A 13,241-nucleotide genomic window follows, 5' to 3' on the forward strand; every position below is an offset into this window, starting at 1 on the left:
AGAATTTGCGTGTACGGACTCATTTTCCAGCCAGGAATTCTGCCGGAAAACATTATCATCAGGTCCGAGTCATCATCAGGAATTATATAACGATTCCTCCAATTTGGCGTGAGCATATTTTACGTTCCAAGATCCGACAGACGCCTAGGGCCCTAGGCTGGCCACTCACTCCCATCCATTTTTTATTACGATTACGAAACGGCACCCACTTCGATCCAAATTAGGCGTCCTGATCGTGGATGCAACCGACGGATTCGGTGTCAACAGCGACCCTTTTTCGTTGTCTAGCCGGCGATTGTCCCCTGCAGCGTCATCGGAATCCGCTGCAACTTGCGAGAGACTGCCGATGCGGTAGCGGCAGCCCCCCACTTCTTACAAGGGGTATATGACCCCGTCCCTATCCTCGCTGTCCCATTAGGGTTTCTATAAGCGCAAGTGGGCAGAGATGTGAGGATCATGTGGGAGTGTTGTGGTCTCTTCCGTTTGGCCATTTCCCAGCTATATAAGTGCTTCACACTCGACTTGACTTGACCACAGATCACAGATCCATCCTTCCAGTACTAGCGGTCTAGCAGTGTAAGAAGAGAGAGCCTTCCTGCTCACCTAGCTCAATCAGCCTCCTTCTGTTCAGAAGCAACCGAGCAAGCTCAAGATGGAGTACAAGGTGAAGAGCCATGACAGCAAGCACAAGGGATCAGTAGGAGGAGGGCTGAGCAGGATGCTGAGGCAGCACAAGGCCAGGCTCTACATCATCCGCCGATGCGTCGTCATGCTCCTCTCCTCTTGATCTGATTCTTCTCTCTAGCTTTAGGCTTGACAAATTCTGTGGAGCGTACGTGTGTACATATTATATATAACATAGGGTAGTTTAGAAGGTCCCGATAGATGTAGCTGACGGTCTGGATGCAAGTTTTGGTGTGGTATGGTGCTCCTAAGTCCTGAATGGCAAGGTTGTACATGTACTGATGTGTTAGGTGTTGGAATGTTACTTTCTGTGTTTGCTCTATCAGCACAAGTGAATGATCTCAAGAATAAAAAGGGGTTCCCCTGGCATTCCATTTTATCTACACATCTCAGTCTGGTTTACTCGGAAAATTGGCAGCATTGTCACATGTGTTTCCTTAGTACTTGCTTCTTGTTAGTTTGTAACTAAGAGCATGTCTAGCCGATGCCTTAGACACGGTTTTTGAAGAGTTAACCACACCTAGCTGAGCCCCTATTCAGCTAATTTTGAGGAGTTATCCCAAAAAACTGCCCCCAACCCTTATTTTTGAGCGGTCGATCGCACTTCTCAGGAAAATTTTCCCCCTTCCAACTCCTGCCCACCGCGCCTCTTCTTTCTAGTGTCGCTGCTGCTGCCATCGGAGGTCCTGATTTCTACGGGATGGAGCCGTAGGACTCTCCACAACATTGTCGGCCACTTCCACCGGAGTTGACCCACGCGCCTGCGCTTATGCCAAGGGAGCAACTCGGGAAAAAAGTCCAATTTGAATCTACCATATGTTTTCAACCAAAAATCCAATTGCATATTTGCGTTCCTTGCAACGAGGACTTTCAAACAAGATCGCTCTTAAACATTTTGACAACTTCTAAAATTTAATAAGTTCTAAATGTTGAAACTTGATAGTTGTAATATTAATTTTTTTTACCAAGTTTCATTTTCTTTTGCGGTTTAGGGTTTAGGGCTTAGTGTTTAGGGTTTTGGGGTTAGGGCTTAGGGTTTAAGTTTTAGTTTTTGGAACTTTTTGAATTTATCATTCGTTCCTATCATGTTTTTCTAGTTGAAACTTGGTGAAGTTTTTAAAACTTGTCAAAACGTATTCAAAAGTGGACTTGTTTCAAACCTCGTCACTAGGAAGTAGGAAGACGAATATGGGAATGAAATATAAATTAGAATTTTGGTTCAAAAGATATAATATGGGAATGCATATAGTGCACTGAACCGAATTGTTTCCATATTCATCGGGAAATATGTATGTATCCTGAAACATAGTAAACGTACAACAGATCCGCAATTGCCATCTTGATACGTATCCCAATTTCTCCCAAAGAGTGTTAATTTTTTTTTTCCAAAGAAAGAGACAGCACTATGTAGCAATGATAAAATACTCTCCTGTCCCCAGGTGAGCAGGATTACATCATCCTAATCACACTCACATACACACATATCCTAGCTAGAAGTAGAACTAGTGCGTACTGTATCAGGTAGTAGTTCGTTAGGGGAGCAACGGACAGATATATCTTCTTCTCTGAACTGTAAACAAACACCGTCAGCCTGTCAATCCAGCCATGGCACGAGCCAGGAGCAGGCGGCTAGCTGGGTTCAGAGAGGGACACATGCTTGCGCCCTCGCGTTCCATGTTATCTCCCCGACCCCGAGGTCGTCGTCGTGATACGGTAGGTTTTGGCGGCCTTTCCGTCGGGCCGAAAGCGTAGCTTACGTACTTCATCAGGGACAGAAATTGCGCAAGTGGCTGCTGAATATGGGTTTATGACCCCGATCGGGCAGCATCGACCGGCAACAGATGAATGAAAATTTTACCCGCGCCGCGTCCGGTTTCCTCCAAGGGGTTGTTTGGCAGTTCATCACCTGAAGAAGAAGAAGAAAAGAACACTTCTTCTTCCCAGAAGCTCGAAAGGGTAGGCCACTGATTAAAGAAGACGGCTTGATTACCTGCTTGCTTGCTTTGGCCGTATGCATCGTCCAGATGCAGAGGCCGGGGGTATTCCTCCTTTTCTTAAAAAAAAACTGCTTGCTTGCAGGGCCCGGAGTATTCTCTCCGGTTGCACACAATTTGCATGTACGGACTCATGCACCTAACATAACAATGATCATGGTAGCCGAACAAAATGATTAACGCGTGGCGTGGGTACAAAAGCTGGAATTTCCCAGCTAGGAATTCTGCCGGAAACATTATCAGCACGTCATCATCATGCAGTGTAAAACGATTCCTCCAGTTTGAGTACGACATATGAAGACCTGAGCATATATTTATACTCCGAGATTCCGACCGGACAGTTGCTCAGCGAAAGGCGCCTAGCCTGGCCACCCACTGCCGGTCCCATCCATCATCACTAATCTGGAATTAGGCGTGCTGATCGCTGATGGAGCCGACGTTTTCGCTGTCAAGAGCTACCCTTTTTGGCTGCCCACAAGGCGTTTGTCCCCTGGTGCTGCTGCGTCATCGGAATCCGTTGCAACTTGGGCGACGCTGCCGCTGCATCATGTGCATGTGGAGGAGGTGGCGGCGGCCCCCCAATTCCTGCAAGGGGTATATGACCCCGTCCCCGTCAGTTTTTTATAGGCGCGAGCAGGCAGAGATGTGACTGAGGATCATGTGGGAGTGTCGTCTCTCCCGTTTGGCCATTTCCCTGCTATATAAGAGCTGCACACTTCTTACTTGGCCGCAACCACAGCAGAGGCAGATTCAATATCCATCTAGTAGAGGCAGAGCAAGAGCAAGAGCAGAGCACAGCTTTCTTCCTTCACAACCACCCTCCTGTTCAGGCGCCCGTTCTAGCTCAGGATGGAGTACAAGGTGAAGAGCAATGGCAGCAAGCACCGGGAAGGATCCGGATCAGGAGGGCTCAGCAGGATGCTGCGGGAGCACAAGGCGAGGCTCTACATCATCCGCCGATGCGTCGTCATGCTCCTCTGCTCTTGATCCCATTCTTCTTTCTAGCTTAGGCTTGACAGATTCTTTGGTGCGTGAGTACATAACAATAACATAGGGTAGTTTAGAAGGTCCCGATAGATGTTGCTGCAAGCTTTGGTGTGGTATGGTGCTCCTAAGTCCTCCAATGGCAAGGTTGTACATGTACTCATGTGTCAGGCGTTGGGATGTTACTGTGTGTGTTTGATCTATCAGCACAAGCGAATGATCTCAAGAATAAAAAGGGGTTACCCTGGCATTCCATTTTATCTACATCTCAGTTTTTGTCTGCGATGCCAACTGCTTTACCCACAAAATTGGCAGCACTGTCACATTTTTTTAAGTGCTTGCATTCTTGCCAGTCCAATATTTTGGTAGCTAACCTCATACCTACAATATTTTAAGTGGTTCGTCTCATTCTATGTCCAATTTACAGTGTTACAGAGCAATTGCCACATCTCGCATAAAATCTTCACGGATTTCGCTTATTTCGTACGATGCACTCGGTTGCTCATACATACTTTGTATATTCTACATACAAATATCCTTGAATGTTCTACCACCGACACTATGAATTCATGTAAGTAATGTGTTGGTAAAACATATGCATACCCCGTCATTGTATGATGCATTTTATCAGTCCAGTCTTCTTACTTTTTTAGTCCACATGAATTTTTGAGTTGGCCATATAAATAAAATTGCTAATTTTCATCAATGTTATTTCAAAGCATAGCTATTCTAATTCCGGATTTATGTGCATAAAAAATTATTGTTAGTTTTATTAGAGTAAAATGTCCCTGCAAAAAAAGAGTAAAGTGCATTTTTGTCCCTCAACTAAACCGGAAGTGTGACTTGCATCCCTGATTTTTTTTTTGGGGTGCAATCGTCCCTCAACTCTTAATACCCAGTAGATTCAGTCCCTTATAGCGGTATTCCTCGGCCAAAACCGGTTTAGCAAATGGTTATAAATGACCACACCATGTAGATTCTTGACTTTTGCTCCAACGAAGATTTCTAGCAAATGGCAGTGTCATATTGGCTGCCGAGCATATGCTCGTGCTCAGGAAGCCTTGTGGACCCTGTAGACCATACCTTGGTCACCGACGACCTCTATTTTTGCTGGCGGCATGGTTCCCGCCATTAATGACCTCCATCGTGTCTTGGTCCTCTAGGCTGAGCGCAACCCTAAAGATGAGGACATAAAAATACCCATGGAGAGGAACAAAAGAAGAGAGATGGGATAGGAGCAACAAGGGAGGAGTTGCTCCCCCGCAAAAAAAAACAAGGGAGGAGTTGCTCACGTGCCTTTCTAATGTACGTGTACCAGAGATGACCGTGGTGGTCGACGGATATGCGATGGTCGAAATCTTTGGGCAAGGAGAAAAATAGAACTAGGGTGATGAGAGGGTGTCGGTGGTGTAGTCGGGAGGACCAGGAAGCGGTGTGACGTCATGCCCACTAGACGAGAGGAAGACGGCGTTGGTGTCGTGATGCTCGAGAGGTCACGTCGTTGTGCCCTTCAGCCATGGCGTAGCGAGCCAGCGACGTGCACCTCCTAACGAAGGGGTGACGATGCCATGTGGGAGAACACTGGTGCGGCATCGCTGGACTGTGTACGTGTCCCCAATATTGGGTTTGACGATGGAGTACCACTCTCGGGAACTAAATCTAACTGGTAATAAGAGCTAAGGGACGACGACCATACCAAAATAAGTTCCAGGACTAAAGCCACTTCCCAATAAGTTGAGGGATGAAAATGCACTTTACAATTAGAATAGAGAAATGCAATTTTCCGCTAAAATGAATTAATGCCAATTTAGAAATCAACATCATGTATGACTCGCTAGGTGGCAGTAACTCGAATGTGGTTTATCCTTGCCAGTGTCCATCTAGAGGGAACGGACTGAAAGCATTGCATGGCGCATACAAATCTTAGGATTTGTTTGTTTGAATTGGAGCACGACAAGCAGCAGCAGTATGCTACCAAAAGGCATGTAATGCACTTCCCGCAGAAAAAAGCCATATAAGGCACTGGACTGAATACTTTTCTGTATGGCTTAAAAATAGAGCAAACAATGCAAAACCACAACTTTAGGGGGTCATAATTTCATTTTACCACAACTTTTAGGGTTTGCAACAAGGAACCCCATATTTTGAGGTAGTGATTCACAAATAACTCACATCTGCATCTAAGTCATGTTAATAGTAAAACTGACTCTCGGGGCCCACCCATCAGACTTGGCAAACAACACAACACAAATGATGTGCACCTAGGTTGAGTTGGATTAGTTAGCTATCCTTGAGCTTCGCCAACCCTCTCACAATGGCACCAACAACTCCAACTTGGCAACTTGGTAGTGAAGTGAGGCGACGATGGCGGTAACCAACTGTGACGAATTCTTTGAGCTCTTACCCAGGCTCTCACCAGCGGCGACGAATCCTCTGAGCTCCCGCCCAGGCCCTCACCAACTATGACTAGGGCGTCTGTCACGCCCCTCCACCACTGCCTCGATGCTAACTACAAGGACATGGAACTTCACGGTGGCAATAACCAATTACGATGGTGATTGTAGGCCCCCGCCCCACCTTGCCACCTGTCCATGACTGCGATGACAACTGGGCCCTCCGAGACGCCCCCTCCATGTTCCTTCGATGTAGTGGACACAACTTGGCGTGTTTCAAGCGGCCACTATGATAGTCATGGCTTGATGTGTCTTCACCGTGATTACAAATGAGCATGCCTTGGATGTCAACTCGATGCTACGATGACCACTACTCGGAGCTGACTGCCACGTTCATAGCTAGGAGCTGGAGGCTGGGAGTTTTTTTTGTTTGAGAAAAGACACCCAATGGGAATCGGGTGGCTGAAAGTTGTAGAGCTAAGACAAGAATGAAACAACTGAACCTATTATTTTGGACGGGTTCTGAGCAAAGCATAAGAATAGGGAAATTATGTGTATGTGAATCAACCTCGTTCCAATGCATTGTCGTCGCAGTCACCTCTAAGGCATGGCCAACGACACTTCAATTCGGTGCCAAATTTTAGTCTTCATCGCCATTGCCTAAAGAGGGAGGAGAGGGGCATGTCACGTCGTGTCCCATCCGCAAGTCTCAAACAGTCAGCATTAGAGTTGGCAGTCGATGTTGCCCTCCTTCGTCTCCAAGTTTTCGTCGATAACTCCGTTGTGCGCTGACTCTTGGGGCAGAGAGAGAGAGATAAGTGATTCAAATCACAAGGGCGATAGGGAAGTGGTTTGGCTCAACATATGCAAGGGAACTGGTGTGTCACACTGTCTACATGGCACATTTACATGGGCCTTGGAGGCCAGTTTTGCTATTAACAAAGCTTATTTGTGAACCACTTCCTCAAAAACAAGGGTTTCTTACTACAAACCACAAAATCTGTGGCAGAGTGAAATTACGACTTCTGAATTTGAGCTCTTGTGTTATTAGCAACGTTATTCTTTTAATAATTTAAGAATATACATATTTTCATTTAAAATTTCAAAGCCAATCATTTCATGGTTTTCTAGGCTTTTGGACCAGGCTTCAGGCGGAAAACTAAAACCTAAGGCCTATTTGGACGTTGGTATTGGGCCATGAGTATACCACTAGTCATTTTTTTATTGAAAAGGGTGAACCCTAGCCTTTGCATCATCGTGATGCACAGAATCAAAACTACTGCTAGACATATAGCATCCCTTCTTATGGATGGTGTGCCGCGAAGCGCTCGTGTTAGTGACAAACCTTAACAGCTGACGAGGCAGATCATCAAGTGATTGCCTCTGGGTAATTAATACTTTACACATCAGCCTCCTGTTGCAAGCTCAAGATGCAAAGATGAAGAGCCATGGCAACAAGCACAAGGGAATCAGAATCGGGAGGGCTGAGCAAGATGCGAGGGAGCACAAGGCCAGTATCTACATCACCCCCCAATACGCCAGCATGCTCCTCTCCTCATGATATGATTCTTCTCTCTTGCATACCCTTGATATATTCTTCGGGGCATGCGCACATACCATTGCATTGCAAAATAGTAAAACTGATCCACCTAGTGGCCTTCCAAAGTGATTTGATCTCGCAAGCCGGCTAATCTATCCGCCCAACGCTCCGGATCTCCCTTTCACGGCGCCACCCAACGTGAACCAGTCTGGGCACAAAAATAGGCCACTACCTCACAAATTGATTATTTTGTCTTCTCGTTAACCGGTCCGACGCTTGATGCTCGGTCCGCAAACCCGACCCATCAAGTTTCATCTTCTTGCTTTGGGTGTTCCCGTTCGGTTACTTTTAAGACTGCTCCTAACTAGCGCCTTCTAGCGCCATCTGCGCTGAGTAAGGATTCAGCGCTCACGTGCCCCGGTCCATGGGCCGGCCCAACAACAAGGTGACAGCTTGTTCACAACGCGCCGGTTCTTGGTCGGCCGGTTCGCAGTTAATCGATCGACTGTTGACTTTTTGATAAAAAATGCAAAATTTTGAAAATAATAATAATCAGGAATAAAAAATGTTCAAGAATTTGAAAAAATTTCTGAATTAAAAAAAATCATAGGTTCAAAAAAAGTCTGTAGATTTGATAAAAGTTCGCAAACTCCAAAAAGTTCAAGAGTTTTAAAGAAATGTTCACGGGATTTGAAAATTTTCAGAGATTCAAAAGATGTGATTTAAAAAAATTGTGCATTTTAAAAGGTTTATGGATTTGAAAAAAAATAGCGGAGCAGGCAAGCCCATCCAAAAAGCGAAGGCCTATCTAAAAACACTTCCTTCTAGAAACCCGAACTAATGGTCGGCACTCTGCACTCTGCAGCGAGGTTTGACGAGCCGAAGAGGGGAAAACCAAGAACTCCGGCGCGATGGCGAGGACGGGGCGGTCCGTGCTGCTTCTCCTCCTGATCCCGACGGTGCTCTCCCTGCTAATGCTCTCCGAGCGCCGCCTCACCGTCGCGCTTAACCCCATCCGTAAGCACCCCCCCCTCGGTCTAATTCAATCGAGATCTGAGGCATTTTCTTGCCACTGCGGTTCTTACGGTATTTGCGTCGGATTTCTTGCAGAAAGGAAGGATTTGCCTGCCGAGACTGCGAGTCAGGTTAATGTTTTTATAGGATTTTGGGTTTTGGTACAGGGGCCGGAGATGCTCATGGACTTTAGTGGTTTCTTTATGTTTTGGCAGGGCCATAGCGTCAAGGATAGCAAGCTAAATGCGCTTCCTCTGGTAAAATTTTCTGTTAGTATGTTTCTTGTGTCTTGGCCAACGAGTAATTATGGATTTCGACGCAGGAAACTCTGAGTTCTCTGAAGGAACCTGTCGGTGACGTATTAGTGGAGGAACCGCTCCATGTAGCCAACGATTTGATTGAATCCGCGGACCAAGGTGTGCTTTACTTTTTTTACTTGGTTTTGGGAAAATTTACACTGCACTCTAAAGATATAAGTCTTGCGACCTCGTGTCCTTAGATGGTTTGCACATGAACTGTTTGTAGAATTGCCACCGGGGAGGAAGGCTAACAGGGTGCTTTCTGAGACCACTTCCGGTGATGGTGCCGTATTGAAGGGTGGCGACCTGATTGACCAAGTGACAAGGCGGACGGCACAAGATGGTGGTTTGGTGACGGGCTCAATGGATCAGCAGGAGAAGCACACAGGATCCCAGCAGCAGTCTTCTTCTGAGGTTGATACATGTTACTTCTCAGGCTTTAGGTGCATACTGGCAAATTTAGTTGAGTTGTCACCTGTGGATTTTTAATCTCTTGTAGCGCCCCAGGACCGGCACTATGCAGATCTAGCACATCCACTAGCATCCGCACAATATCGATCCTAAGACGCCACCTTCACACAGCGTAGACGTGCCAACGTGCACGCCATGTCGGTGGAAAGCAAGTATCACCGCACAATTGCAATACAGATCCACAAGAACATACATACACAGCAACTTCAAAGAGTCAAATTTAACGAATGGATACAATTCAAGCGTCATTCTAGAACACGTTGGGCCACCGTTCGTCTTCCGTGGCCAACTGCCTGAGAGTGATGCCGGATCCATTGAGCCTGTCGAGGGCTTGAGCTTGCGCGGCTTCGGTCTTCAGAGAGAGTTGCTCCTAGCACCGCACTTTCCGGGGTGTCATCCAGGTGGCGTCCTGGGTCACATGGGTTGGGCCCCAGACGATCTGGCGATTTGGCTCGGGGGGTCCAAGCGGCTTTTTCCGTGGGCAACAGTCCCTGCACCGGACGGTCTGACACAGGGGCCCGGTGTGTATTCGGGGTCACTTGTTTTGATGATACCACCAAGCATCCCTGCAGTTTTTATAAGGATTACCACATTGTAGGCAAGGCACCAATAAACTCATGGTTCACAGACACTTGGAACACTTTGCTGCACTGGCGACTAGCGCATTAGTTTGGTCAGTCTGTTCTACTTTTCGTACATTACTTAACTTAGAAATGTTCATCCATATGCTGGAATCATCCTGGCTGCACTCTCTGCGGAATTTGGGCATTTCCATTTTGTTATGAAGAAAATTCACATAATTGTTTTTTGTTACATCTCAATGCGATAGGTTGCAGTCATGATTTCTTGCCACATAATTTCATCTAAATTTTGTGGGCTTGTATTTGCAGGGAAGATCATTGGAGGCTATAACACAGATACCTCAGGGATATCAAGGTGCAGGGAAGAACCCTCAAAAAGAAAACACAGATGGTAGGAGTAAAAATATGGCTTCGTCGGATACTAGAGTCCGGGATATCAAGGATCATTTAATCAAGGCAAAGGTCTACCTTGGTCTTGGAGCCATTCGAGCAAATCCTCAATACCTCAGGGACTTGCGACATCGGATACGGGAAGTTCAAAAGGTGCTTGGTGAAGCATCCAAGGACTCTGATCTACCCAAAAAGTATGGCTCCCAAATGTTTATGATTTTTTAAGTATTACATATTGTGGGCATTTTGCAGCCCCACGCAGTTATTCAGTAATCTTTAATTTATGTTGACTTATTCAGTGCCAATGAGAAGGTGAAAGCACTTGAGCAGACATTGGTCAAGGGTGAACAGACACAGGATGATTGCTCTGTTGTTGTCAAAAAGCTCCGGGCTATGCTTCATTCGGCAGAGGAGCAGCTGTATGCACAAAAAAAGCAAACTGTTTTTCTAACACAACTTGCAGCCAAAACCCTTCCCAAAGGTCTTCACTGCCTCCCCTTGACGCTAGCTAATGAATACTTTTCATTGGATCCTAGTCAGCAACAATTCCCAAACCAGGAGAAACTTGATGATCCCAAACTGTATCACTATGCCTTGTTCTCAGATAATATATTGGCAACAGCAGTTGTTGTTAATTCGACAGTGTTAAATGCCAAGGTATGTATTCTTGATACTTCCTACTTGAGTTGTGCTGATAGATAACATGCAACGTACCGAGTGGAATTTTTTGTCTGCAGCATCCTTCTCGTCATGTTTTCCACATAGTAACTGACAGACTAAATTATGCTCCAATGAGAATGTGGTTCCTCTCTAATCCTCCTGGAAAAGCAACAATTGAAGTACAAAATATTGACGAATTCACATGGCTAAATGACAGCTCGAGCCTGTTGCTGAAACAACTGGGATCTCAATCTATGATCGATTATTACTTTACGGCACAAAGTGCAAATTCAGATTCATATTTGAAGTACAGAAACCCAAAGTATCTTTCAATGCTTAATCATCTGCGATTCTACTTGCCTGAGATTTATCCAAAGCTCGACAAGATGGTTTTTCTTGATGGCGATGTAGTAGTAAGAAAGGACATAACTGGCCTCTGGTCAATCGATATGAAGGGGAAGGTTAATGGTGCTGTAGATACTTGTGGAGAGAGCTTCCATAGCTTCGATCGTTACTTGAATTTCTCAAGTCCTGTTGTTGCAAAGAATTTTGATCCCAATGCATGTGTCTGGGCTTTTGGAATGAATATGTTTGATCTGGCTGAATGGAGGCGGCAGAACATAACTGAAATCTACCACTTTTGGCAGAAGCTTGTAAGTTTCACATACTTGTGATTACTTTCATACATGATAAATTACACGAGATGTCTAGAACTAGCTTAGGGACAATATGGCTTCTATGCCTAAATAGGCTGATAAAGTTTTGAACTAAAGATCATGTGCAATGCTGAGTTTATTCATATCCCTCTATAAGGTTCTCCATGTTATATCGCAGATTGTCCATGTAATTAACACATCTAATATTTAGCTTACATGGGTAGCAAGATTTAGAGAAATCTCTCAACACTTGTATTGTACAAAGTTTCGAAATTTGTGGGGACATGTCTACTGTGCAAAAGATGAGAGAATCAGAGAACTATATAATCCTTCTGAATTGTCAATGACTTGGAAGCTTTTAACTCCATCCTTTGTTTTATTTCAGAGAACCTGTCATTTGTTGTTTTCTTTTGCGTTCCATTTGATAAATATTTGTCAACTTTTGATGCAGAATGAAGATGGATCGCTATGGAAACTTGGCACTCTCCCTCTAGGTCTGGTTACATTCTGGAACAAGACATTCCCCCTCGATCGATCATGGCATGTTCTCGGTCTAGGTTACAACCCACATGTAAGCAGTGGTGACCTGGAGCGTGCCGCGGTCATACATTACAATGGCAACATGAAGCCATGGCTTGAGATTGGCCTGCCCAAGTTCCGAAGCTACTGGTCAGAGTATCTTGACTACGATCAGCCTTTTCTGCGGGAATGCAACATCAATCCGTGAAGCAAGACCAGCACCTCCCAAGCCATTCTGACATCTCTAGCCTAGTTAGTTCAGTGTTTGATTTATTTTTCGGTATCCCATGTTGGGTATGGTTTGTGGAGAAGGTTGTAGCAGTTGAGATTACATGCCAGTAGGGGAAAATAAATTCTGTAGTGCAAATACTTTTTGGCATGCCATCGTTGTGTACGAAATGTTAGATTGCTGCCGTCGAGTATCTGTAACAGGGAAGTTAGAAATACACGAGAAAGACCCAAAGACCCTGGGTCTTAGTAGTCAGGCAGGGTTCAAGCCTCACTTCTACTCCCTCCGTCCAATAATGTAAAACCTTTTTGTCACTTGACAAAAAATGTCTTACATTATGGGACGGAGGGTTAAAATTGGTGCCTAGTTGACAGAATTGTCAAGTGTTTTCTTTAAGTACTTGGCTTCTTGTTAGTTGGAAACTAACCTCACCTACAAATTTAAATGGTTCATCTCATCTTATGTCCAATTTGCAGAGATATAGAGCAATTGCCGCATCTCGTATAAAATCTTGAGATTTTTTTCTTATTTCAATACACTCAATCGCTAAATATCATGCATACTTGGTACTCCGTTTCTAAATATAAGCCTTTTTTGCTCTGCATGTACTCCATATGAAAATCTCTAAAAAGATTTATATTTAGGAACGAAGCGAGTACAATTCTTATACTTGTCCTAAGCGTGCGTCAATTAATTTGGATCGGAGGGAGTACATTTTTCTATTTGAAAAGGAGGTTAAATCCTGCATCATGTGATGCACACACCTAGTATTATTACTACTATTCATCAAAGTACAATACAAAGACAAACACGCTGAACCATTACAA

The 13,241-nt window shown here is 45.0% G+C and overlaps 1 protein-coding gene across 2 annotated transcripts; it reads left to right on the forward strand.

The window, feature by feature from the left end:
• The first annotated feature begins 8,427 nt into the window (after positions 1 to 8,427).
• Positions 8,428 to 12,669, forward strand: LOC123182901 (probable galacturonosyltransferase 4). Of its 2 annotated transcripts, XM_044595571.1 has the most exons (9): positions 8,428 to 8,612; positions 8,706 to 8,740; positions 8,825 to 8,866; positions 8,932 to 9,025; positions 9,135 to 9,322; positions 10,270 to 10,544; positions 10,650 to 11,007; positions 11,088 to 11,663; positions 12,118 to 12,669. In XM_044595571.1, exons 1-9 carry the CDS (start codon positions 8,507 to 8,509, stop codon positions 12,391 to 12,393), a joined length of 1,950 nt encoding a protein of 649 aa, XP_044451506.1. In that variant the 5' UTR covers positions 8,428 to 8,506; the 3' UTR covers positions 12,394 to 12,669. The 2 variants fall into 2 exon arrangements, with proteins under 2 accessions (XP_044451506.1, XP_044451505.1); XM_044595570.1 differs by having other exon boundaries at positions 8,706 to 8,866.
• Positions 12,670 to 13,241: the final 572 nt, after the last annotated feature.

Source organism: Triticum aestivum, chromosome 1D (assembly GCF_018294505.1).
Source record: "Triticum aestivum cultivar Chinese Spring chromosome 1D, IWGSC CS RefSeq v2.1, whole genome shotgun sequence".
In the NCBI taxonomy this organism is placed as follows: domain Eukaryota; kingdom Viridiplantae; phylum Streptophyta; class Magnoliopsida; order Poales; family Poaceae; genus Triticum; species Triticum aestivum.

What these genes read in the sequence shown, in the direction of transcription:
- LOC123182901 (XM_044595570.1), top strand. Translation starts at nt 8,507, where the DNA reads ATGGCGAGGACGGGGCGGTCCGTGCTGCTTCTCCTCCTGATCCCGACG. An exon ending in AGCTAAATGCGCTTCCTCTG is followed by an intron (nt 8,867 to 8,931) that starts GTAAAATTTTCT and finishes ATTTCGACGCAG; the next exon opens with GAAACTCTGAGTTCTCTGAA. An exon ending in GACTCTGATCTACCCAAAAA is followed by an intron (nt 10,545 to 10,649) that starts GTATGGCTCCCA and finishes TGACTTATTCAG; the next exon opens with TGCCAATGAGAAGGTGAAAG.